Genomic DNA, 27,630 nt, shown 5'->3' on the forward strand with positions numbered 1-27,630 from the left:
AGCTCTGCCCTTTGCTTTATTGGATTTGGAGAAGTTTACATTTCAAGCTGTTCTGGATAATGCCATCCAAGAAGAGCCAAAAACAAATCAGCCTTTTCCTTTGTAACCAAACCGAAGAGGTTTTCAACTAAATCCCGAAGCTAACAAAGCTAACTAACGAGCGGCCAACCTCAGATATCAAGGACGTCATTTTAAAAAGATGAAGCGAGAGGGATCTCACGCTCGAAGGCCAACAAAGTTAGAACAGAACAGCCTGAATTTATGAGGAGATGTTTAATCTAACGAGAGCCGACTCAACTTTAAGCCTTTTTTTTTTATCACCAACTTTTCAACATGTCCACTCCCGGTTCGACTGGTTTTAATGAAGCAGAGCCGGACGGTTTTGATCTGAGAATATTGCTGAGCTGTACCCTCCTCCTTATTATTATGAACCCAAATCTCGCTGCTTTTCCGCGCTATTAATTGAATTCTTCCCGACCTATTTTTAGCATTTTACCTACACAGACAGGGAGAGAGAGTCCTGTTTAAAAGCAGAAGACAAACTCAGACTCAGACTCAGCGAGCCTATAATCCCTGACTCAGTAGCTTGCAGCAGTTGTTCTAGATGATTGATTTATCTGCTCGTTGCTGTCATGTACACACTCCCGACTCCAAACAGTGATTAGTTTTGAACATGTGTGCGTGCGTGTTTGTGCAAGAGTGCGATTGTGTTTGTCCATGGCCACTGGGTGCAAATGACAGAGTAATTTCCTGAGCTGGTGTGTGTGTGTGTGTGTGTGTGTGAGTGCATGTGTTAACAACTTCCCATGTCAGCACTCATTCAGCTAATGGCTCAGTATTACTCAGCTGGCAGAAAGCTGGAGGTGCGAGCAATGCATGCATGTATGGGTTTATATATGTGAACCAAGGCTAGACTAATACATTTAAAAAATCTGAAATTGAAAATGAAACATACCGATAAGCTGTTAATTCTTTATATGGTTTTATATGTGAGTGCATAATCATTTCCTCCCTATTAGGAATTTGAAAAAATCAATACCTGGAGTCAGGAAGTGGATATAAAAGTTCAGAGAGAAGCAAGGCAGCAACACAAAGCTGCGGGTGAGCAAGATGTAAATGCAAAACAACTGCTGTAAATGTACAGGGGGTATGAAAGGAAGGAGGGAGGGAGGGAGGAGGGAAAAAAAGGAAAAAGAAAAAGAGGCAACTGTTGGTGGAAAAAAAGAGGGAGGAATAATATTTAGTTAGGAAGCGGTGTGTAGGTCTGACAGTGGTGCTGACACAAGATATTCAGAAAACACTTTTCCTGCTAGCTTAGCAGATGAGAGGGAAGAGAGAGAGGGAGAGGAGAGGAAAAGAGACAAAAAAGAGAAGAGGGAGTAAGTCAGAGAAAGAAAGAAGAAAGGGTAATGAACAAAGTGGGGAAAAGGAGCAAAGGGGGAGATGAGGAAAGAAATAGTTTTGCCCACTATCTTTTTAATTCTCTCGAGTCTAATTTCTCTCCCACTGTCGGCATTTCCATTATTGTTGTCACTGTGATAAAACACTTTGGCAACGTGGGTGATTTTTTGTTTCTTAAACCACCGTGTCAGTAAAGCCCAGTGAATTTAATTGAAGCAAGGGAGCAATAGAGGAGAAGTATAGAGATAAGTGGAGGAAGGGAAGAGAGAGGAGAGGGGGAGAGGAGAGGAGAGGGGAGAGGAGGTGTCGAACACAAAAAAGAAAAAAAAAGAAAAAAGAAACAGAGAAACAAGCGCTCCTCAGTAGATCACACACACCACAGGGCAGTGGATGGAGGAGAAAGAGACGGAGGTAATGAAGCGAATGCCGAGAGTGATGTATTGAACCAGGAGGATAATGCTACCGGCCTTAGCTTAGGTGTTTTTCTTCTTTTCTTTTTTTTTTGGGGCCAATAGATTTGACAGTCAATCGAGTTTCAAGATCAAAGCGAGGGAAGGAAGTTAATCCATGTCAAGAGTTCAATTTCAACACACTGGGACGGAGAAATCTTGTTACTTACTACTGAATGTGACAGAAATTTAAAAAAGGGAGGATTATCCCACAATCCCTTTTCAGACATAGCTCCCTCTATCAGTTTTAGGAACGTAAACGTCCCTCGTCGTCGCTCTGCTCGTACTATATTTGGCAGCTGGTGTGTGAGAGGGAGGGAGCGGTGTTGTTCATCATCAGTTTAATCATCTAATGTTATCATCAGATAAAGAAATTAGCATTCAGTTAGCGCTAACCGCCATTATTTACTGTGGCTACGTCTGTGAAACTTAATGTTTATTACACAGTTAATATAAACTGTTCACAATAATAATGTGGGTTAATTTCAGGAAGAAATTAGACTGAAGTAATTTTCCTATTTTTAGATTTTGTTGCTTTAAACGACAAATGTGTTTAGCTAGCTCGCTTATGAAGCTGTAGCATCGTTTAGCTAGCTAATTCAGCTAATTAGCTATGGGGCGCTGTCGCTGAAAACGCCTGAGACAGAGTCATTCAAGAGACAAAAACACGATACAGTGAAATGAAATGGATCAAAGCAGAGAAACATAATTGACTTGAACTTATTGAACTGCCTATTGCTGCAACTTCATGAGATTTTCAAATGCAGAAACTTGATCTGGAAACAAACTTGGAAGAATTTAAATACTACTTCAAATTCTGTGATGAGGAAGGAAATAACAGACACAGAAAATACATAATTTTCTAAACTACAAAATAAATAAGAGTTAAAACCAACAATCTTTTGCTGAAATTAGAGAAAAATTACATCCCTGAGTCTCTGAGTCTGTCTGTGTGTGTGTGTTTGGAAAGAAACACAAAAATAATTGCAGGGACTGTCAGAAAAAAAGATGACACAAGCCAGATATGAATGACGGGAAATAAGAATTCATCACAAAAGAACAAAAACACTTCGACCTGCAAACTGCCACTAAGAACAAACAAAACAAACCCCCGAAAAAAGAGATCAACAACACCTCCAACTTTCTGTACGACACGTCGTAAACACGTGATGAATTCAGATAAAGAAGATGGACTTCGAGGAGGAGACAGAGGACGAAAAAAAGAAAGGACTTTGAATTGTAAATGTGAGGAGAGAGAGAAAAGAGGAGGAGGAGGAGGAGAGCAGATGGAAAGGAGTTGCCTGGGTGATTCTTGCCTTGTGAAGTGTGATGGGGAGACGATGAGGCAGAGACGGAGCGAGAGATGAAATAAATGGAGGGAGGAAAAAAGAGGATGGGAGGAGGAGGAGAGGGAGGAAGTGAGGGAGGGAGGAGAACGGTGTGAACAACAACAAAACAAAACAGACGAGCAGAAGCAGACAGATGGGACGGGGCAAAATGACAGACGACTTGCAAACACGTACACACACAGACATGGACACACAAACTAACAAATATACAGACACATGTGGACGTATGGACACACACACATGGAAACATACAGTAGTCACACACACACATGCAGGGATTTTTTTTTTTTTAGTGTGTGAGCTGCTGCCAGTTGTCCAGATGGTGTATTGGTAGTTGTAGTGGCAGCGTCAACACTCGCTCTATTAATAGAGAGAAGTTATTCTGTCCAAAGCCAGAACCGACCGAGGGGCTGCACACTGTTACCTCAGAGCTCAGCCACGATGGAAACGGAGACCGACGGATGGAGTTAAACAAGATTAGCGCCAGAAATCAGCATAAATATTTACCGAAACACAACAGAAACAAATCTCCATGGGTAAATGTTTGAGGAGGTAATGCTACAGCTGCACAAATCTAACTAAACAACCGCTAATTATGACGTTAAAGTGGCTGGAACGTGTTGTAAAAAAAAAAAATTCACACAACGTTTATTAAGAAATAACTTCAGGAGTTCGTGACTTTTACGTTTTTTTTGTTTTGTTTTGTGATCGAGCCCCATGTGATTGATCAAATCATACAAATTGGTTTGAACGACGAGTGCAGCGACTTCCTGGGTGAAACAGCTGGCTAATTAACCCGGGCAGATTTCCAGTAATGCTGATTGATGGGCGCTGTCTCTGTGAAATAAAAAAAGAAAAAGAAAAAGAAAAAGAAAAAGGGTGGGGTGGGGGCTCAGGAAACACTGTATGTCTGAGACTGGGAAATAGTGACGGGAGTGAGACCTCACTGTTGTTTGGAGATCGTTCCAACACTTCCAAGACAATTACACCAAACATGACATGTTGTGGTCAAGACAATCAAACCCGAGACCAAGTCAAAAACCAAGACCAGAGCAGACCAAGACTTTGAGGGGGTCGAGAATGAGACAAGACCAAGAGACCAAGACCAAACCAATGCGGGGCGATGTTAAAGACCATTACTGTTTTCAGCACCAGTACTGATAATAATCATGTGGCTTAGTATTTACATTATTCCTCAGCTAAAAAGAAAAGATAATTCTATATAAAATCTAGACCATAGGTGTCAAAGTCAAGGCCCGCGGGCCGGGATCGGCCCGCCAGGCGGTCCAATCCGGCCCGCGGGACAAATGTTGGAGTTCCGTTTCTTTTGGCCCTCTCTCAGCAGTCTGCTGAGCTCACTCCCCCGCCCCTCCCTCACAGATTGAGTGAGCGCCACTTCTCCTCTCCCCCCCGCCCCTCCCTCCCTCCCTCAAGTTGCAGCGGACAACAGAGACACAGAGCCGCCGACTCTCACGTATTGACTACTACAACACAACAACAGCGGCTCGTTGCGTAGTGTAAGGACAGCACCGACATTCACCGCTAAAGTCCTGCTCTTGGTCCAGCTCGGCTCGAGTTCTCACTGGGCCTGAAACTTAAAACCCAACACGGTCCGACCTGCTGATGAAGCCCCGGCGCGACGTGGCCGGACTCATTAGCGCAAATTCTCGATCCGAACCGGCGTGTCCGGTCGGGTTGGTGGGGCAGAACCGGCCTGGGGGCAGAACTGGCCCGGTGATAAGCCAGATATAACCTGTAGTTACGTATCCACGCACAGCTGGGAGCTCAAAGCAACAGAGGAGGGGAACAGAGAGAGAGGAGAGGGACAGCGCAGCTACAGGTGTGTGTGTGTGTGTGTGTGTGTGTGTGTGTGTGTGTGTGTGTGCGTGCGTGCGTGTGTGTGTGTGAGAGAGAGAGAGCGAGAGAGAGAGAGGGAGATGTATTTTTCCTATAGCTACAATTTAATATCAGCCCAATACCTACAATTGTCTGTGTCATTTGCCACATGTGGTTTTGACCTAGAACTGACAGCCTTTTTAAGGATTTGCCTCTGACAAAAATATTAAGCTGCTACTGGCTGCTAATTGGTGGAAACTCATAATTACATCATGGAAATAGTATAAATAGGCTATAGGCCTATGTATATCCTATATTGCCATTCAGTTAAAAAAAATATTACAATATTACTTTTGGTTCATATTGCCCAGCCCTAAATTTCAGAATGTTCATAATTTTTTGTAAAAAGGATAGCTCATAAACTGTACACATCTTAATAATGTACTTTGCACAAAGTACAAAGGGAAAAATGTGGAGTTCTTGTTATTTACAGGTTAATATGCAAATGCGATCATTTTACTGTTCCGGCCCTCTTGAGATCAAATTAGGCCGAATGCGGCCCCTGAACTATAATGACTTTGACACCCCTGATCTAGACCATATTTAACTGAAACAAAGTTTTGATTGAACAGAATAACACAGCACACAACCTGCGGAAGACTCCTCCCACTTTTGACACTGGTGCAGCCGAGTTTTTCAGAGAATTATGTCAAAGCCTTTGAATTACATCACATAAACCAAGGATGTAGCTGCAGCGGTGGTCTTGAGAAAAAAATCCTGAGTCCAGCTCGACCGAGACTTTGAAAAACCACAACACTAGCTGACACTTTAACTTTGCTTCATACTGTAACTTCCCCCTGAACTCCTGCCGTTTAAAACCTGCTCCCCCTTCATGATGAAAACAGCCTTTAGGTGACCTCTGCAGGTAGTCGCTCTTATCTTTTTTTTTTGGAGGCTGAGGAGATCTCGCCACGCTGTATCAAAATTATACACTTCACAGACACCACGGCCTGGTGGACCCCGAGAGGGTTGAGAGGTACCGAGATTGATTGTGTCAGTTGTTGAGAGGTTAAGAGAAGGTTAGCGAAGAAGTGGGCACGGTGCCAGAGCCGGAGAACCACTTAAGAGCCGTCAGTCGGGGGCTGATGCCGGATCAAGCGACTGGTGAAACAGCTCCTAAACACCTCGTCTATTGCTCCAAATCAAGACTTTCAGATCTGACCGCAAAGATTTTGGGTTGACGATTAAAAGATATATTGTCAAAAGTTTCAGGAAGTGAGCGGCAACATCCCTTTTTTTCCCCACATTTGAACTGATAATATTCACAAGTTCTCCATTTAGCTGCAGAAAAACATACAAAGAAAGACAGAGACATTAAAGGGATAGTTCAACATTCTGGCAAATTGGCCCATTGCCATAATCCCTATAGTTTTAGGAGTAGGTTTGTTACCTTTAATTGTCGGTGCAAGCTATTTTTAGAACGGCAGAGCAGAGCCGTGAGCTGCTCAGAGCGACGCGACGGAGGCTCATGAGATTTCTTGGTTTCCCTCATCAAACTCATCAAATACACAATCCAACAACTCCAAAACGCTGGTGGACAAGTTGTGACCTGCACATTCACCACACTATGAGGTAATAACAGAACGTTACGAGACAGAGTTGTTTTAGAGGTAAATGCACATTCCTGTGGGGGCAGTCGTTTTTTGGCAAGGACTCTCTTTTCGGCACAACACCGGCTTTGCATTTACCTCGGGAACAACTCCGTCTCGTAACGTTCTGTTATTATCTCATAGCGTGGTGAATGTGCAGGTCACAACTTGTCCACCAGAGCGTTTTGGAGTTGTTGGATTGTGTATTTGATGAGTTTGATGAGGGAAACCAAGAAATCCCATGAGCCTCCGTAGCGTAGCTCTGAGCAGCTCAAGGCTCTGCTCCTCCGTTCTAAAAATAGCTTGCACCGACAATTAAAAGGCAACGAACCTACTGCTAAGACTATAGGGATCATGGCAATGGGCGAATTTGTCAAAATGTTGAACTATCCCTTTAAGTGATAAAGGATCTGAGTGGACCTCTGTGGGAAACTTGAGAGAAGAGAAGGAGAATCAAAGCTGGGATCAGTTTACTTTGGGTTCAGTCAGAGGTAGAAAGAGAACAAATAAAACAACAGCAAATGAAACGATGTTTAACACCTACAGACTCTGAAAACATCATTTCAAAGGGTTTTTTCTCACTTGTATAAAGTGGGCGGGGCTCTGTTGAAGCCTTTCATTTCCATACATGAATCAAGACTTGACAATATTCCAATTAAAATGACAACAGACTGCATTCGTACAACTGGATGTTTTGGGTGTTAAAACTCTTACTATACAACACTTACTGGTGTTTTCACATTAACTTTAATTGTTGCTTATTGAATCTGGAGCAGGCAAACACTCCACACCTTGAAAACCCAACTGAACCGAAAGTTAACAGACCCACTGATAAGAGTTAGGGTTTATGATCATTAGAAACTCTGCAGGACTTGAAACAGCAGCTTATGTGGCACACAGTTAGAAAGCTGAAAACACCTCCCCCCTCCTCCTTCCCACCCAGCAGCAGGAACAACCACAAATAGCAGGAACTGGTCAGAGGGTTAGTTTAAACGCTGCACTCGAGCTGCCAGCACACACACACACACACAAAAAAAAAGAGGTTTTAGTTTTCAGTCTTGGCTCCGTCTGGACAGTCAGACGGAGCGGGGCTTTACCGGCTGCAGGTTGTGGGCCGTTGTTGTTACTGGGTGTGGCATTATTCCCAAACACAGCATCGAAATCTACAGTCATGGCTGGTACGGTCTGCTGCAGAGGCTGGCTCTCCAATCCTGAGGGAGGCAGTTAAATATGACTGATTAAAGCCCTGTTGGTGCTGTTAAAGCTGCATGAGACTATTTTATCTGGCATACTTTTAAATTACACACACACACACACACACACACACACACACACACACACATATATATATAGATAGATAGGCCTATATACACACACACACACACACACACATTAGATTGTGATTTCTTTGCGGACCAGATTGGTTGCTTTGAAGTAGGGAGGACTCCACCACCTCCTGCTAAACTAATCCCATTAGATTAGGAACATGGACCTTACAGTCTCCAGCGTACTGCCATTGTTGTTGCTTAGTAACTTGGGAGTCTTGTACGGGCTGTCGGGAATATCGGGGCTTTTCAAGGAGGGAGCGTTAAGCCTGCGCACGAGGAAAATCCACTGATGCACCTTTTGTTTTTTCGTCTTCATCCGCATCCCTGTTGGGGATTAGGATTTGAAAAACACTCGCTGCGTTTGTGGCATCCACGGAAACAAGGAAAAGGAACACACCAGACGCTTTTGCAACACAATGGCTATTAATAAACATGATGCCTGGCGCTCCGGCTAACCTTTCAGGAAAACACGACGGGGATACAAAACATTCATCAGGATGATGCACGACTGACAGATTATGACTGAACATGAGTAAACGCAGCATCTCAACCAGCTAGCGTCGCACCTTACATGTATATGTGTGTTATTATTACACCATGATACCAGTCGTTTACAGGTGAACCACAGGCTGTAACTAACTCTCATGTTAAGCCATTATAACAGCGGCTACAGCTGGTTAGCTTAGCTTAGCATGAAGACTGTAAACGTAGAGAAACACCTGTAAAATCCAACAATTAATGTTTTCTATCTGGTTTGAAAATGTTATTACACCTCATAATGGTCCAAAATGACCTGCACACTATACCCTGATGCTTTCACATCTTGATTTTTGTCCAAATTAAAACATAACATATACATCACAATACATATTGAGTGCTAGAGGGGCTGGTTAGCTTAGCCTAGCTTAGCATAAAGACTGTAAAATTAGAGAAACACCCGTAAAATGGACGAATTAATGTTACATCTGGTTTAAAAATGTTTTAAAACACTTCATAATGGTGCAGACTGACCTGCACACATCTTGATTTTTGTCTAAATTAAAAACAACACATACATCATAATACATATTACGTATACAAGCGTTACAGGGGCTGGTTAGCTTAGCTTATTTTAGCATAAAGATGGTAAATTTAGATAAACACCTGTAAAATTCAATAATTCATAAATAATACCCAATAATCTGGTTTTAAAAATGATAAAAGTCCTCATATTGGTGCAGAATGACCTGCACACATGTTCATTTTTGTTCTCTTCCCATGAGCTCTCTGGGCCGCCAATACTTATCAGGCTTTTATGGCTTTGAACAGACGTATGTACGGTTCTGTACTGTACGTACGACGGAAACTTCAACAGCCGACTGAAGGAAGCGTTTTGTGATATTTTGGAGAGGAGCTCAGGGGACGGTTATCTGGGGAACTTCACAGATGGTGTGAAGGGCTGATATCTGAGCTAAGAAGTAGATCTGACTCTGAAGTCTGGACCAACTCTTTTAGAAATGGCTTCGATTTAATCCTCTGTAATACTCCAATGCTAACAGGACGTCCAGATGCATCTTGGTGCTACGTTTTTTTTTTGATTTGAGATTGCTGATTGCACGCTGAAATGTCAACTCTATCTTTTTTCTAGGAGGATGTACGGCGCGGCACAGTTAATCTGTGGATGTGTACAGTACGTTGCTGCTCAGCATTTCTGCAGCATCGAGACAGCGACGAGGAGGAAGAGAGGGCGACTGGGATCTCAGCTGACATTTCCCCAACAGGCTGCTTTTTATTGAGCAGCCAGCGAAACACACGGTGGTGTACCGACGGGATTTATTATGACAAAACACGAGCGAGTGTCTAAAAAAAAAACGACAACGACGAAGACACCACCTGCACCCAGGAAAAACTTGTCCGACTGTTAGCCGGGGTCACGCAACATTTACTTTCAGAGGAGAGAAACGAGGGGGGAGGGAGGGAGGGAGGGAGGGTTTTCATCAAAAGACAAATGAGCGGTCTGACAGATGGATGGTGAGACAGGTGGATGACTGGCCAGGGGGAATATTCCTGAGATAAATCATCTGAATGTGTGTGTGTGTGGGTGTGTGTTTGTCTTATTTGCATGTCTGCGGCCCGGCTGGTGCCTTCATCATATATGTAACAAATGCTGTGATTTTTTCTTTTTTTCTCTCGATGTGTGTATGAGCGTGCATGTGTGTGTGTGTGTGTGTGTGTGTGTGTGTGTGTGTGTGTGTGTGTAACGTACCTCCCCAGGCACTGTTGGCGGTGGAGATCGAAGGAGTGCTCTGCACAGCGGGGATGAAGGCCGGCTGAAGATCAAACAGGTCACTGTTCAGATTGGGCACACTGAGGAGGAGCAGGGAAAAAAAGAAGGAAAAGAAGAAGGGGAAGGAGAGGGAAGGAGAGAGAGAGGGATAATGAGAAGGAAGAGAGAGGACAGAGGACAGCGATGGAGAGGGGGAAGAGAAAGCGAGTGAATACGTCGGCGAGAGATAAAAAAGAAAGAATAAGAGAGAAAGATACAGAAAGACAGATGAAGATGGAGCGTTAATATTTAATCAAACGCGCATAAATAGCTAAAGCCACCACTAAAAATGTTCATTTGTCACAGATAAAGATTAATCCTCTCTCTCTCTCTCTGAAGGGCTGTAAAAATTCCAATGGAGCAATAAAACAGTGAGGAGCAGTAAATTCAGAGCCGAGCTGCAGCGTGTGCACGTCGACTATTAAATCTGTTCTGATTATCAAAAATGAATAGTCCAAGTGTGGCGCTGTTACGGCTGCAGTCAGTCAGTCAGTCAGTCAGAGGAAAGGAGGGGGGGGGGCTGCTCTGTTGCAGCAGACACCGGGAGCCCACCGGGGGATCTGACTTTACAAACATTTACTGTGACGATCGCTTCAATTCCTACGGGAGAATCACGGCTCTGAAGAAAAAAACTGAGTAAAAGCTGGAGGAAGCTACTGTACCTCGTCTGTGAGCAAGTTGAAATGTTAATGTTAAAATCTAATGTGTTGTTTACTGTTTTTAATGTGACTATGTGGCTGCCCTCCTGGAAAAGAGATCTTTGATCTCTATGGGACCAACCTGGCTAAATAAAAAAGACTAAATAATATAAATTAATTATTAAATAAAGAGCTGGTTAGAAACAGCAGCAGATGTTTATAATATGAGAATGAAAAGGTAACTTTCATATCAAAAAATATCAGTAAGAACAAAAAGGAGGCGTAAAAATGGGCCTCGCCAAACTAAAAGAAATCTTAGAAAAGTTAATTTAACATCAGATGGATCCTGTCTGAGAAGATGATGCAAGTTCACATATAAACAGTGTGTAGGTGTGTGTATAGGTGTGCACACTTCTCATTGTATATGGGAGCTTAATAATATACTGTAGATGCATATGGTACGAAGACTCATTACACTGTTGTTTAATGTACAGTGTCACATGTCACAATCAATTTCCCTTCAGAGGGATTAATAAAGTAAACCAACCAACCAACCATGTCGCTGGCTTCTGGGTTGAGGTGGAAACACACAATCATCAGGTCAAAAAGTGATGATGATGAACAATTCATTGATATTAACTGACTCTTAATAAACGTTCAATATCTGAATGATTAGTGAAAGCACAAGGCTAACCCTAAAAAAAAAAAAACAGAGCAGATGATGTCACACACAGCTGTAACCAGGTAGGAGGAAGTGGTTTGTCTGCAGGGAACTACTTTCAGCAGCGGATTAACACACGTTCTCTACAGTTCATTACAGTTTATTATTATGAACATGATCTCTTCATTGCTGAATTTTGATTTTACAGCACTTTTTCATTAAGGAACATGTGTAGGTGTGTGTGTGTGTGTGTGAGCACCTGTTGGCGGACAGCGCGGAGCTGAACAGCTCTGGGGTTTGTGTGATGTGGTTGTTGTTGGCGAGGCCTATCGACTGGCTGCTGGGGGAGGCGGAGGGCGGAGTCTGCATGCTGATCTCCTTCAGGCGCTGGTCCTGGAAGACACGACACACACACATACTTAACACACACTTAACACACACACTTAAGAGACACAATGTGATCAGGAAGACGATGGTTAAACAGTTATTTCCCACTGGAAATGAATAAGAATTTTGTTTCCAGTAAACTCCAGTACCAGGGAAATAACAAGAATATTCTCTCTCGTGGACTCGCAGGTGAGCGTTGACGTAGGTGTGCGTTAACTCTGACGGGAAGGAGACACACATACACACACACACACACCGTTCGTACGAGTTTTCATCTTAAAAACCTGCCTGGTGTGGAGTGTGTGTGAGTGAAACGTGTCTGCTCTGATGATCCTCTGTTAGTTTTTGGCTTTAAATTTAAGACCTGACGCCAGGCCTGCATCCAGCTGAATTTCTAAACTTAAAAAAAAAAAAAAAAAAAGTTTATTGCTTGGTTTCTGTTGCCAAGGTTTCGCCTGGTGCTGCAGGATTCAGCACACGCACACACACAGACACACAAACACACGCTGGCTGTATAATGACAGACTATTAGTTTCAAGCACAAGCCGATTAGAAAAACTCAACCCAACGCTGAGAGTTTTTTGTTGTTGTTGCCATGCTTCAAATAAAAAAATAAATAAAACAACAACCTCCTCAGCTCCCACCTCCGGTTCAGGTGCAGCTGAGATACAGGACTGTTGTGTCTCCACGGTGACAGATGCACAAACATCAGCAACAAAAAGCGAAATAAAGACAGAAGCAGGAACAGGGGTTTTTTTGCCTCGTTTCCAGTCGACAGCGTTGAGAGAGAAATCGCTGACGTCTGCGATTGGAAACCCAGAGTTTACAGTTCAGCTCCACTGATCCCAGGTCAGAAACATGATCTGTTAACACTTAAAAAAAAAAAAACTACCGGCGGTTGTTTTCCTGGCTGATGTGAGATGAACACTGCAGCACTTTGAAGGCTTTTCTTCTTTTTTTTGCCTCCTCCAGATTTTCATTTCTTGCATGAATTTAAAGGATTTTGGCTCCAGGGTCAGTTTTTATTTATTTTTTTAATTTATTTTGGACGCCTGCTGGTGGTAACAGTGGGAAAAAAAAAAAATCAAGACTCGAGACAACTTCTCCCCACTCAAATGAGTCTGTACGACAACGAGTGTGAAGTACCAGTTGAATAAAAGCGCATTATATTCAGTATAAGTCAGTGGAACATATTCAACCTGCCAGTGCTGCCTCCGACTTATCCCATAAGTAACTACATTAAATTTTTTATTGCTTTATGGATCGACTTTCCTTCTTTCTTCTTTTTCTTTTTTTCTCCCCTCCACTCTTTCTGTTTATATTATTTTATAATATATATGTCTTGTTCTGCTTCTGTCTACATCTCCCTCTGGATCTTGTTACTTTTTTGCTGCTGCAATGACCTAATTCCACCACAGGGATCAATACATTTGTGTCTCATCCTGTGAGGGAGCATGTAGCGGGAAATAACTGCATTTTTTTGTTTTGTTTGTTTTTGTACTGTTTGGTGGACAAGAGAAGCGATACGAGTTGTCGGCCACAGCGGGAATGGAAATGTTGCTGCCGTTGTTGTTGTTGCTGTCTGCTGTTTAATTCAGATGTGAAGCCGCCCAGGTGTTTTTAAATCAAACTTTAATGTATGGAAATGATCCAACTCCCTTTACAACCTTATTCTTCTTGCACCTCTGAAGGAATTTGGAGCAGATTAATAAACAGGATCTCTCCTCTTCATTTATATTCAGCCTGTGTGGTGCTGGGGAACAAATGGGAGCTGCTGCTGTTATTGTTTGGGCTGAGCCCCCAGCTGGACAGTAGCTGTGTGTGTGTTGTGTGTATGTGTAATCGTGTGTCGGGTCCATATGGACGGCGGAGTGCGTGGACAGCTGGACGAGAGTGTTCTGGACGACCCCCGCTGCCCTCGCCCCCCCCCTCGCCCCTCCAGCCGCCGCCGGTCTGTTTCTTACTCTGTTACGCTCTCACTCGCACTTTATCTCCTCCTCCTCCTTCATAACTAAAACCCGAAAGGTAATCAGTGGACCTTGGCAGGAAGCGAGGGCACGGCTAAAATCAAATCAGTTGTGCATGCGCGCAAACAAACAAACACACACACAGATGGAAGTTTTTGCGACACACACTGCGCTTAATCCGCCAGGGTATAACAATACACATGCTTCCTATGTACACAGTTCACACACACAGAGACTGGCAGCAGCAGCAGACACACACTGTATCTTCTCTGCCAGGATGTGAGCATGCTTAACATGTGCACACACACAACACACAGACACACTGCTGTGTTCCTGTTGTGTAGCTCCGCTGCTCTTACTCAATTACAGTTTGCTGTGAGGCACGACTCCCAAGGCTGCCGCAAGAAATGTCAACACATTTTACACTTGACTTTTCTATCGCCGCCGCGCTCCCCTCGCTCGCCCGCTCGCCACCGAGAGTCTCTGGCCTTTATCCTCAACTCCAGTTCAGAACTCCACAAACAGCACAAGTTGCAAAAAGCAATCTATCGGCAACAACAACAACACACATAGAGGCCTGATGCCCACAGCACAGAGAAGAGGAGTTTATATATATGTATAGAAATATAAATATATAAACACATATAGAGAGATCAGACACAGTATGAGGAGCTAATGGTGAGAACCCTGTAACCCTGTACAGTACGTATGTGCACACGCGAGAACACGCACGCACACACCCAACAACATTTAGGGTGTGAATCACCAGAGGCCACATGATACAATATTAATTACATCTTATATTAGGCTGTAAAACCTTGTTAAATGATATTAGACTGAGGCTATCTCAAGTTAATTCTTGTTCATTTTGGGTGTAATAGATTGTCTTATGTTTTAATCAGTGTGTTTATTAGGATCCCAAAAAAAACAGAGTTTGGTTACATACAGTAACCCTGAAGATCTCATCTGAACAGGTTTCTGTCATTTATATAACTAGGAAATACAGGTTAGAACCAGAAGTCAGATTATTAAAAAAATACCAAGTTTAACTGAGCTCAGGCTCATAAAGACAGTTCATGAGTTGGGTTGGTTGTTATGGCTCCGATCGAAGCTCTGATATGATATTTTTACAATAACGTAAGTGCTGCAATAACATATTGTTATAGATGATCCTTTATGACGTCTGTTTCTTCTAATAAAACTCACTTAAATCATTTTCGTTTTCGCTAAATGTCAAATGTTTCAGTAAAAGCACTCTAGGATTTCCCGCACCAAAAACTTTGATTTGCGATGTCTATAACAGGGATGTCAAACATGCGGCCCGCAGGCCAAAACCGGCCCGGCAGAGGTCCAGTTGGGCCCTCAGGATGAATTTGCTGAGTGTGAAAATTACATAGAAGACAGAAGAGGCATAGTATTGTTGAAACTGCACGTATTTTTCTCAAGATATTTCAGGTTGTTCATAATACAGTATGTTTTGTAAAAGGAGAGTTAATTAGCGGTAAAAAAAAAAAAAAAAGTATTTATAGGTTCATTTATTTATTTGTTTATTTGAATGGGACAGTGCACATTAATGGACATAATAACAAGTAAATGTGCCGGATTATAGCAGGATTTCAGTCCGTAGTCCCAGTAACATAAAAAACAATACAACATTTCACATAATTAAAAAAGTATGTTATCATGCTATTATTCTACTGGTCGGACCCACTTGAGTTCATATTTGTGCCCCCTGAACTAAAATGAGTTTGACACCCCTGGTCTATAATAAAAGATCAATCAATACCTGCTGATCATGAATCAACAATATTTTATATAACACTATACCACAGGAGACTGTGCTGTATCGTTTCCTAATGGGGAAATGCCACTGTACATATTGTATATAACACACACACAGACGAGCAGCCACAACACTGAAGCCAGTTTTATTTTTACTTTTATTTATTTATATATTAACTGTTTGTGCTGTTTCTCAGGGCTCAAGTGTTGTGTGGCTGCTGCAGCTTTGCAGTTTGTTCTCTGTCTCTGCGCGAGCACATTCACAGCGGCGCCTTAAATCTAGGCCAATGACTGCAGTCACACTTGTCATTTTGAGCTTCTTCTTCTTCTTTCTTTCTATTTTTTTTTGGGGGCGATGTGATTCACGTCAGTTCAGAAGATCAGATCCCTCTCGCTCGCACACACTCGCTCGTTCAGACCCTCAAAAGTTACTTTTTGGCGCTTCTCCTGTTTCAGTGCCATCTCGTAAAAAAAAAAAAAGATGATTCTCATTTCATGCTTGACATTTTCACACTCTTCCTCACCTTCTCCCCTCCACCAGGAGGTTTGATTATATAACGGCGTCGTATAGGCGTTTTACAGCTGCTTTTGTTTCAAGATGTGTTTTGTGCAGAGTCGGACCGAAAATCTGAATTTCTGTGTGTTGTTGCCTTCAAAGCCTCTATGACAAGAAAATAAACTAAAGTGATGCATTCAGGGCCGACGGTGCTTCACAGACGAAGCATTATAAAACAGAAGTTAGAATTAACATCTGAATGCTTTTTATTGGTCTGACAAATAAGGAGCCTGACCTTGGTTCAGTGTGTGTATGTGTGTACACAACAGCACTGCAGGAATATGCACACAGATAAAATGCAATACAAGGATAAACAAGCTACACTGAATGTTGTTTTTAAATGCCCCATTTACATGTGGCATTAACACCTGATCGATATCTGGTTTAAGGGAAAACACGTGTTAAAGAGACGAAAGACGGTTAAAAAGACGAGAAAACAAACTACAGACGGCAATTTACGGAGGAAATCAGCGGTCCCCTCATTAAATATGCAAATTTATGTGGAAAAAGGTGATTCAACATCTAATCAGATCATCTTTTCCACATGGAGGATCTGTAGTGGAAGTAGCAGGCGTGAGCTGCTGGTAGCATGTGAGAGAGAGAGAGTGAAAGGCAGGGCAGAGAGGGGGGGTAAAAGGTGACGGAGGCGATTAGGCTATTAGCCCCCCGCGGAGCAGCCAGCGCGACCCACGCGGAGTCGGGAGGCGATCCCGGTTTAAAAGCTGTTACCTTGAGAGACTGGAGCCGGGCCTGCTCCTCCTCCAGGGCCTGCTGCTTCTCCTTCTCGTCCATGCGGCTGAAGGACATGCCGGTGGAGGAGAGGGACGAGACGGCGCTGGACAGGGTGGACGCTCTGCGGAGGAGGAAGAGAAAGAAGAAGATAAGGAGGAGGAGAAGAGATGAGGAGGGGAAATTGTAAAAGGTTTAAATATTCACGCTCCCACTAAAAAATACCAAGTTTAAACTGAGCTCAGGTAGAGCTGGGCTGGATGTTATGGACCCGATCGAAGCTCAACATGACTTGATATTACTACGGTTGGGCGTGTTACTTTTAAAAATTAATTAGTTATAGTTACTTTGCCCAAAAAGTAACTGAGTTAGTAATTGAATTACTACATTATAAAAGTAACTAAAATGTATATATATAATATAAAATGCTCAAATATGTCAAATTACTTGGACTCACCCCCTTAAATATAACCCCAACCTCCCGTTTATGGAACTAACCAACTCACTCAGTATCCCTCCGCAGCGTCGTAAAGACTGCCTGTGCGGAGGGATACTGAGTGAGTTGGTTAGTCCCAGATAAACGGCTTTATTCCGACTTAGTTGATGGACGGAAAAAAACATGTAGCTAACGTAGCTTCACTTTAACAGGTGTATTATTTTGTGACGGGACTTGCGACGGGACTTGAGTCAATAACGGCCCATCTTATTGTCAGTAATGGTAACAGCGTTGTGACGGGGGAAACAGTAACTTTTTGGATTACTCCTAATGCCGTTATTCCCATCACTGGATATAACAGCTATTTCCTGATAGTTTTACAATAACCTAGGTGCTGCAACTCACTTTAATCATTTTTGGTTTCGCTAAATGTGACAATTTCACTAAAAGTGCACCAAAAACTTCAATTTAAATTTGTAATGTCTATAATAAAAGATCAATTCTTTCCTATATTAGACAACAAAATCCCACAGGACGCTCTGCTGTATCGTTTCCTAACGTTAAAATGATCTCAGACATGTGGATGCCACTGCACATATCGTATATTGAATTGAATTTTTAAGGCTTCTGAAACCTACTGTGCTTTGAGCGTGGGTGTTTTCTCTTAAGTTTCTTTTTTTTCTTTTTCTTTTTCAGGATGTCATGTGTTTCAAGGAAACCTGATGTAACCGAGAGGCAATTAAGACGTCTAACCTGGTGTCTGCGTTCAGCTCCTTGGTCTTCTTGCCCTCCAGGGAGGCCAGGTGCTGCTCTAGAGCCTCCAGGAGGCTGCTGGGGGCCTGATGGGGTGGGGGGGAGGGTAAAAACAATCATTATAATGATAAAATAAATCAGAAACTTCTCAACTTTTTTAGGGGATAATCACTCTCTCGTTCTGCGTCTCTCATATGCACCCACCCACCCACACACACACACACACACACACGGCAGCACCCAGAGTTAGTTGGTCTCACAGGAAGGTAACAGAGTGCATCAGGTTCCAAGAATAGCCATGGCAACATGCAGCAAACACTCACACTGTTAGCAGGAAGATTGGAAAGGAGAGAGAGAGAGAGAAACAGACAGAGAGAGAGAGAACAAAGGAGGAGGTTTTTGAAAAACAAAGAACGAGGGGGAAAAAGGTGGAGTGGCGGAGGGAGAGGTCGCCGCGCCATTACTTCTTCGTCTTCTCCTCCTTCTCCTCCTCCCGGCTCCACACGAGGGAGCGATCGTTTCTGTGGTTTTCTTTCATTCTTTCCACTTTTCCGTCTGTTTTTCGCCTCTTTGTCTTTCTCATACTGCAGTGTGTGTCCCCCTCCTCACCTCCACCCTCACCCCCGACCAAAGGGTCCCATCATGTTTCCACAATGAGCACCCAGGATGCACCTCGGCACCTCTTCGACTGAATCTCCTCTACACATTGTTTACGAGAGACTACTCTCTAATCTTTTTATTTTTCATTATTATTATTATTATTTAATCTTTTCTTTAATTTCTCGATCACAAATCTTAAACTATGCTTTGTTGGGAGGGCTGCACAAGAGGAAGCAGCATTAAAAAAGGAAAGCGAACGAGCGAGCGCGCAGGTTACTTGGGGATTGTTGCTACGCTACGACAGAAAACAACAATCCGGGCTGCAAAATGTTGAGTTGAGCTCCCGATTGTTCGCGTTGCACAACACAATGTCTTCTGTGCTCGTTAGGAGCCTCATTAATGCTCCAAAAAGAAGAAAAAAAAACAGAGGGGAAACAAGAGGGTGAAAGCGAGAGCCAGACAGCTGCGTTACAACACACAGGGAGAGAGGAGGAGGAGAAGATGTAGCTCTGCTCTTCTAGGAGGAGGAAGAGGAGGAAATTCTTCCACTGAAAATATGACAACGTCATGTCTGTCTCTCCGTCCGCAAGAATGCAAAGTGTGCCGTCAGTAGCTCTGCAGACGCACACACACATACACACACACACACACAACACACACACACATTTGGGAGTGTTTTTGGCTTCAGAGTCTCTGTGGCCGGCGAGACGGTGAGTTGTTGCCAAACGGTTGCCTGGTTGTTAAAGAAACAGCAGCCACTTGAGAGAGAGAGATAGAGGGAAGAGAGGGAGGGAGAGAGAGAGAGAGAGAAACAGGGAAGAGAGAGAGAGAAATAGAGGGAAGAGAGAGAGAAAGAGGGGGGGAGAGAGAGAGAAAGAAAGAGGGAAGAGGGAGAGAAAGAGAGAAAGAAAGAGGGAAGACAGAGAGAGAGAGAAAGAAAGAGTGAAGAGAGAGAGAGAAAGAGGGAAGACAGAGAGAGAGAGAGAGAGAAAGAAAGAGGGAAGACAGAGAGAAAGAGGGAAGAGAGAGAGAGAAAGAAAGTGGGAAGACAGAGAGAGAAAGAGGGAAGATAGAGAGCGAAAGAAAGAAAGAAAGAAAGAAAGAAAGAAAGAAAGAAAGAAAGAAAGAAAGAAAGAAAGAAAGAAAGGGGAGAGAGAAAGAGAAAGACCCCAATTCAACTGTCAGAGGGTCTGAATAGGTGACAAGACTGTGTGTGCCTGGTCAATATTAACTCTGACACACATACACACACATGAACACACACACACACACACACACACACACCTCTCATCTACAGATACGTGTGTTGCCAGCTCTAAGTTTGGAAGGCAGAGAGACATAGAAAAGAAGAGATAGATACAGAGAGAGAGAGAGAGAGAAGCCCCCTTTTTCCTTTCTCATGTTTCTTTCTATATTTTTCTAAACAGTGATTATTACACGCTGATGCTGATGCTGATGCCGGGGTCAGTCGCTATCAGAGCGCCTCCACCATGCGACGTCTGAGGCCACGGCGTTGTCGTGCATGACAAATATGGAATCAACAACATGTACAGAGGCGATGGGATGGAATTCAGATGAGTGAGTCCAGAGGTTTTTCTCTCTTTCATGCAGATGAAGACAGAGGGGGCGGAGGGGTGAAGCCTCATTTTCTATTCATGAGGTTTCATGCCCTTTTGCTTGTCGTGCCTGTGTGTGTGTGCGTGTGTGTAACTGTGTGTGCGTGTGTGCTACAAGCAAGCCACCTGAGGCCGGCACACACACACACACACACACAAACACACGTACTGCATTGATCCGACTACTAGGTATCGCAACAAAACGAAAACAGGGAGCATGCCTGGGAGTGTGTAAGGTGTAAGTGTGTATGGCTACACACACACACACACACACACATCCATAAGTTCATGCAAGGAGGTGGCAGGTCAAAGGGAGGGTGGGGGGGGGTTAGAGCAGGTTGGAGTGGGGAAGCAGCAACAGTACGCAACCCACCACCTACAATGTATGATCCTTTTGTTTTCTGCGACAGAGGAGGAGAAGAAGAAGAAACGACTCTTTAATGTTTTAAAAAAAAACGACTGCGAGTGAACAGTCGACACACACACACAAACACACGAACACACACACATGCCGTTAATGACCGGGGTCACGTCTCCACTGTGAAACCAGACAGCTCTGTGTGTGTGTGTGTGTGTGTGTATGTGTGTGAGTGTAGTTTACAGTATGATTATCAGCTTCTACAGTAGCTGCTGTTTAGTGAACTGTGAACCTGCTCATTGGGATTTTTAAAGGGATAGTTCAACATTTTGGTGAATTGGCCCATTGCCATAATCCCTATAGTCATAGCAGTAGGTTCGTTACTTTTAATTGTCGATGCAAGCTGTTTTTAGAACGGCGGAGCAGAGCCGCGAGCTGCTCAGAGCTACGCTACAGAGGTTAATGGGATTTCTTGGTTTCCCTCATCAAACTCATCAAATACACAATCCAATAACTCCAAAACGCTCCGGTGGACAAGTTGTGACCTGCACATTCACCACACTATGACATAATAATAGGACGTTACGAGACTGAGTTGTTTTAGAGTTAAATACAGAGACTGCTTGCTGAAAAACTGCCCCTGAAGGCAACGTGCATCAGAGGTTTTGCATGAATTTACCTCGAAAACAACTCCGTCTGGTAACGTTCCATTATTATCTCATAGCGTGGTGAATGTGCAGGTCACAACTTGTCCACCAGAGCATTTTGGAGTTGTTGGATTGTGTATTTGATGAGGGAAACCAAGAAATCCCATTAACCTCTGGTGGCGTAGCTCTGAGCAGCTCGCGGCTCTGCTCCGCCGTTCTAAAAATAGTTTGCACCGACAAATAAAGGTAACGAACCTACTACTGCTATGACTATAGGGATTATTATGGCAATGGGCCAATTCGCCAAAATGATGAACTATCCCTTTAAGTATCGATTGGTTTTTTGTATCTTCAGGAGTCTCTCTGACGACTTCCCATCAGCCACTGGGAGGATTTTAAAGGAAAGAAAAAAACACCCTGCTTCAAGCGATTCCTCTGAAATCACAATTAGAGGCAGAAATGATGTCGTTTATTCCCTTGTAGTGTTGCCGTCTTGTTTTCAAGTCTTTTGTTGTTGCAATTATCTTTTTTTTTGTAGATTCAAGGTCTAAGCTCATTATTCGCAACTGCTCAAGGCTTTAAAAAAAAAAAAAATCCACGTGATGAAACGTGCGTTTGGCCCCGCCGGTGGCGCCGCGTTTAACCAGGTCGACTTAACACACATCGGCCCTGTTGTTGGATCTATAACGGGGCGTTTAGAGGTAAAAAGGAGAAAAGCAGGAAAGAACAGGAGCAGGAAAAAATCAATCAAACCAGAGGCTGAACCAAAGCTGCCTGGATTTAAAGAGTATAAGATCAGGTTAGATGAGATGCTTCTTTGAAGTGAAAAACAAAAAAAAATGAGTGGGTGGAGAGTGAAGGGGAGAGAATGAGCGAACAATTGGTGAAAAGGGGGGAAGACGAAGAGAGGAGAAGGAGGAGGTGGAGGAGGAGAACAGGTATATGTAAAGGGTGATATAAGGTGTGAAAGCAGAGGAGGAGAACTTGTTGAAGGGAAACGTGAGAAAAAGATGAGCTGGAAACAGAAAGAAGAGGAGGAGGAGGAGAGAGAGGTGAGATGTACACTGACCTGTGAGAGATCTGGGATGTCACCCTGATCTATTCCAACTTGCTGTCATCCAAAATAAACAAATCAACAAAATAAAAAAATATAAAAACAAGGGAGGGGAGGGGGAGGAAGGTGGGGTAAAATGGAGAAGGAAAAAAAAGAAAAGAGAAGGGCAGGGTTCATAAAAACAAAACAAAAAAAAGATGATAAAAGAAAAGAAAAGAAAAAACAAACAGGGGAATCGTTACTTCATGCAGTGGCAGTGTCAAACATAAACGACAACAGAAATAAACAAGGAAAAGTTTCCCACATCTGGGATTGGCCGACGGAGCCGACCAATCCCGACAGTGAATGACGATGATGGCTGGCACAGAGATAAATATGTGTCTGACCAATGAGGGAGAGAGCGTGAGGCATGGACGACTCATGAGCGATGACGTGACGACATCAAAAAACACATGTATATATAAAGATATATATATATATATAAAAATATATATATATAAAGAGCACAGCTACGTCAGGATCGTCTCCGCACTGACTCATAACTCAAAGACACGTCACAGTTGTGGGAACATGTTGACTTTGCAGAGACACAGATAAAAGAACATCGAGTCCTCGTCTTCTTCATGATCATCGGCATGACCTCAGCTTTCTCTCTGAACAAGTGTTAAACGCTTTTTATCAGCACAAAATATGAATAACAGTCGATAACAGTGAACTCCCACCTCTTTAAAAGACGCTGCTCTCCCTGCTGCTTTTTTTTTTTAGCTTTGTTTATGGAAACAGCCACAAAATGGGCAAATAACACCTCTTTTCCTTATTCTAAGAGAGAGCCCTGGAGAATTAATGTCAAAGTTTCTGATTATAATAATTAAACTTGAACCGTAGAGGAAGAGAGATTTAATTAAGGACATAAGGGAGAATCTTTAAAGTGTGACTGGGCGATGTTGGCACGAACAGAAAATTACTTTTTCCTGTCACAATAAGGGAAAAAAAGATAAATTATAGATAAATAATAAATCAATGATAGTTTTATTTCATTTAGTTCAGTTTAAAGGTCCTGGTATTGTGCGTAACGGCTGTTAAACATGGCTTTATATCAGAGGTTATTGTCATTAACATCACATAGTTGAGACTAAATGTGCTGAAAATCAAAAACACAGTAGAGTATCAAAGGTCGCCTACGACGTTTGCAAAATTTAGAAGAAAAACAAAAGATAAGCAGTTATCTTATTTTTAGAAATGTAAATAATAAAGATAACCCGGCAGTATCTGTATCTATAGAGGATAAAATGTTCCTTATTCATAACCAAACATGTGGAGAAAAAGGTCCAAGACCATTCATTATCTAAATCTAAAGTTGGATTTATTTAGTAGTTTAGGGTCCATTATTCGCCCCACTGGGTTCTGTACCTGGATTATTTTTAAATGAGAATGAGACAATGCCTGTGAAGATAAGAGTCTAATCTATCAATACATATTACAAGTCTGAGGAAGTCAGACATTGTGTCAGCATCCTGCGGGCAGCACAGTGGGCGGTTCTCATTAAAGATCATGTTCCCAGGCTGTTGTGCTGTACTTTATGGATTTAATACCTATATACTGTATAATGTACAGAGGCGTGCAGTCTGGGCACCCCTGGTCAAAATGTGTTAACAGTTCAGCAAGTGGAGGATTACATGATCTCCAAAAGGCATAGAATTAAACATGAAACATGCGATATTTAAAGCAATATCAGTGTATTATTTTAGTTTTCTACAGTTTTAAAATGAGAAAAAGGGGAAACAAGGCAGCAGCCTGTAAAAGAATGAGAAACCCAGGAGACTTGAGCTCTCAGATAACTTTGACCAAGGTGTCAGACAAGATATTTACTGTTTGCATGCTGTGATAGTTTCCAAAGGGGGGGCTGCTAGGAACTAACTACCGTATTTCCTCTAATAGAGGCCGAGGCCTTTATTTACTTTAGCTGCCCAGGGGAACCGGCCTGTATTGGAGACCGGCTTATATTTGAGAGAGGCTATTATTTCTTCCTCTGTTTCATGCTGGATCTTGATGCTCAGAAAACAGGAACACAGGCGGACTTTTAATGTTTACTGTCCTCTTTTCTCGCCGGCCTCATCACCATGACAACCACAAACAATCACAACTACCACAACACTCACTGAATAAACGAGTCTGCCGCGGCTGTCTTATGACGGACCTCCGCGGTTTTTATTTTATTTTATTTTATTTTATTTTTTAATCATTTTTACAGTACCGTATTTTAATTTCACAGAACTTTAAGCATGTACGCAAATCGGGCAGTGCCCAAATGAAGTTTGTCCAAGTGGAGTTGCCGTAGGCAGCTGTCCAAGATGGCGGCCGGTCTGCGCATGCGCAGACCAGTTTTGTCACAGATCGGGTAGCGTCGCAAATCGGGTAGTGACACGCCATGCTGCTAAAGCTCTCTTCGGTCGAGTTGTCAGTGACTGTTTCCTTGAAGCGTGGGTTCATGTGGCACTTCAGATCTAGCTACTGCCATCTGCTGGCACTTGTGGGTTACTGCATCCGTGTTTGGCCGCCTGAGACCAGTGCATCCACAGTGACTGAAATTCAGGTTTTTTCTGTTTGTTTGTTTTTTTCCCATTGACCTGGCCTGTATTTGGGGCCGGCCTTTATTTGTTCGTGTAAACCACGCCCCCGGCCATTATAACAGACCCGGCTATTAAATAGATACCGGCTACTATTAGAGGAAATACGGTATGCAGGGTGGCCAAACCTTTGCTGTCTTTTCTGTCATTTTGAAAATGTAAAACATGAAAATAAAAAAAATATATTGTTTAAAATGTAAAGGGGATGTGTCATCTGTAACTTTGTTACTCAAGACTCAAGACAACCTTATTAATCCCTTAAAGGGCAATTCCATTTATTCATTATTACTTTTGGAGATCGTTGCTGAACAGTTCACATGAACAGAACTTTTGACCAGGGGTGTCCAGACTTTTGCATGATGTCACTGTAAATATATATTTGTTATATTACAGTTTGAGACAGTAACGTGTGTTTTCAAGGTTGAATTTTGAATTCAAATGTTTTGCATTAGCGAGACTGGACCAGATGATGGTGTAGGTTCGTCTTCCTCAGTGAAACTTAAAAAGGTGTTGACATATTTGAAAAACTCATTAGTTTATTCACTTGATGTGCCTGATTTTTTCTTCTTTTTTTTTTTAATGTAAACCATTATATTTATTTTCTATCTGTATAAAACATAAAACACACACTTAATTGTGGAGGGAGCTCCTGAAAACCTAATTATAAAAGACAAAGGGGGGTTGGTTGGGACCATTTATTTGTGTGTGCATTAACGCAGAGGATGAGAAGCACTGGTGTCGTTTTTTAGTCGTTGATTCTCACTGTTTCTGTTTCCCAATCTGCTGAAACAAAGGAGGCAGGGAGGGAAAGAAAAGAGGGATGATCTGTGGGCGCGGGGCGAAGGAGGAACCGCGCGAGGATCCATCTTTGTCAGGGAGAGAGGGGAAGGAGCGAGGGAGGAGAGAGGATGAGACGGAGGAGGAGTGTGGGGAGCAGGGGGAGAGGGAGCTAACGGAGCGCCTAACCACATCCTCCATCTTAGGGTTATTTTGGTCCATATATATGTGTGCAGTGTGTGTGTGTAAGTGTCTACTGAGCAAATGTGGGGCAGTGAGGGTAAGTCAGGTCCCGCCTGTACAGTACAGTAGCTGAAGGAGCTAAATTATGACTGTACCAAGTGTGTGTGTGTGTGTGTGTGAAAATACAGGAGTAAGGCGATGTGATCAGAATGAGAGGAAGAAAATATAGGAAAAGGGTTCATTGGAACAAGAGTTGCTCTTCCAAAAACAACTAAAACTAGAAAAAGAAAGCATTTCCTGCAGGAAATGCGTGTAAATTGACCAAAAACCTTTTTAAAACCCTTTTTTTTCTCTTTTTTAAACGAATGTGTGCGCGTGTGGGACGTTGCGTACTTGTGTGAGCGTGTGGGTGTGAACGTACCTCGGCCACTTTGAGGAACTCTGACAGCTTCGTCATCCTGTAAAGAAATTTCTTGTAGATGTCCAGAGCGTCTTTACACTGGTTCTTCTTCATGTCAAAGTATTTCTCTACAGAAGCAGAGGGAGGGAGGGAGGGAGAGAGGAAGGAAGGAAGGAAGGAAGGAAGGAAGGAAGGAAGGAAGGAAGGAAGGAAGGAAGGAAGGAAGGAAGGAAGGAAGGAAGGAAGGAAGGAAGGAAGGAAAGCAGGAAGGAAGCAATGAAGGAAGAAAGGAAAGAAGGAAGGAAGGAAGCGAGGGAGGGAGGACCAATCAGTGCGTGACTGAGCAGACAAACACGAGCATTAGCAGTTACATGACAGCTTGTCAAAACCTACCACTGCTGCCGTGACAACCAGACTGTGAGCACATATGTTGGTGTGTGTGTGTGTGTGTGTTTCTGTTGGGTTTCTATCTGCCAGATAAGTGTGAGTGTGTGTGTGTGGTGTGTGTGGTGCAAAACAAACTGCAGCTGTACTTACACCTCATCATTTCTGACACATCTAGGGGAGAGAGCATCAATTGGCTCAGTGGAGGCCGTGTTTGCACTGTGTGTGTGTCTGTACATGTATGTGTGTGTTGGTTTTGCTATACTTGTGAGGACCAGGTATTGAGAAATAACCTTTTCTGTGAGGACATTTCTGTTTTTTTTTTCATCTTCCTAGCATCAGCAGAAAGGGGGGTCCTCAAAACATGCTATGGGGTCATGGTCCTCATAAGTATAGCGAAACACGTATGTGTGTGTACGTGCATGTGTGTGTGTGTTTTACCCAATAGGTTGATGACCCCTTCATTGTAAGCAGCGAACAGCCTTATGGAGTCTTTGAAGAGCAGCATGAAGGCCGAGTTGATCACTCCGTTGGTCAGCTCATTAGGGTTGGCCTGGAGAGAGGAGAGGGGTCGAGAGAGGTAGAGAAACACAGAGAGAAAGAGAGAGGGTAAAGGAAACATCTCTATCACATCTTTCCAAAAGCTTTTTTCTTTTTTTTTTCACAGGAAAATGAAAACATCTCTTTCAAATATCCCCAAACATCTTTCTCCAAATAGCGGCACCTCTCCCCGTTGGCAAGAGGCAAACACATCAGCA

At 43.0% G+C, this 27,630-nt stretch overlaps 1 protein-coding gene across 9 annotated transcripts in view; it reads right to left on the bottom strand.

Annotated features, from left to right (window-relative positions):
* LOC146968955 (phosphatidylinositol-binding clathrin assembly protein) overlaps nucleotides 1–27,630 on the bottom strand; it is a 93,622-nt gene that overhangs the window by 17,617 nt on the left and 48,375 nt on the right. For 2 of the 9 annotated variants that reach the window (XM_085806458.1, XM_085806456.1), the window contains exons 6-14: nucleotides 27,314–27,425; nucleotides 26,510–26,616; nucleotides 22,517–22,558; nucleotides 20,823–20,843; nucleotides 18,227–18,312; nucleotides 17,038–17,161; nucleotides 11,876–12,009; nucleotides 10,258–10,358; nucleotides 7,782–7,895 (exon numbers count right to left, since the gene is read on the bottom strand). In XM_085806458.1, coding sequence (XP_085662584.1) covers nucleotides 7,782–7,895; nucleotides 10,258–10,358; nucleotides 11,876–12,009; nucleotides 17,038–17,161; nucleotides 18,227–18,312; nucleotides 20,823–20,843; nucleotides 22,517–22,558; nucleotides 26,510–26,616; nucleotides 27,314–27,425 — 841 coding nt within the window. The remainder of the gene's footprint in view (nucleotides 1–7,781; nucleotides 7,896–10,257; nucleotides 10,359–11,875; nucleotides 12,010–17,037; nucleotides 17,162–18,226; nucleotides 18,313–20,822; nucleotides 20,844–22,516; nucleotides 22,559–26,509; nucleotides 26,617–27,313; nucleotides 27,426–27,630) is intronic. The other 7 variants (XM_085806460.1, XM_085806457.1, XM_085806464.1 and 4 more) reach the window with 5 other exon arrangements.

The sequence above is a fragment of the Trachurus japonicus genome, chromosome 18 (genome assembly GCF_045865225.1).
Source record: "Trachurus japonicus isolate A0001 chromosome 18, Traja_1.0".
In the NCBI taxonomy this organism is placed as follows: Eukaryota; Metazoa; Chordata; class Actinopteri; order Carangiformes; family Carangidae; genus Trachurus; species Trachurus japonicus.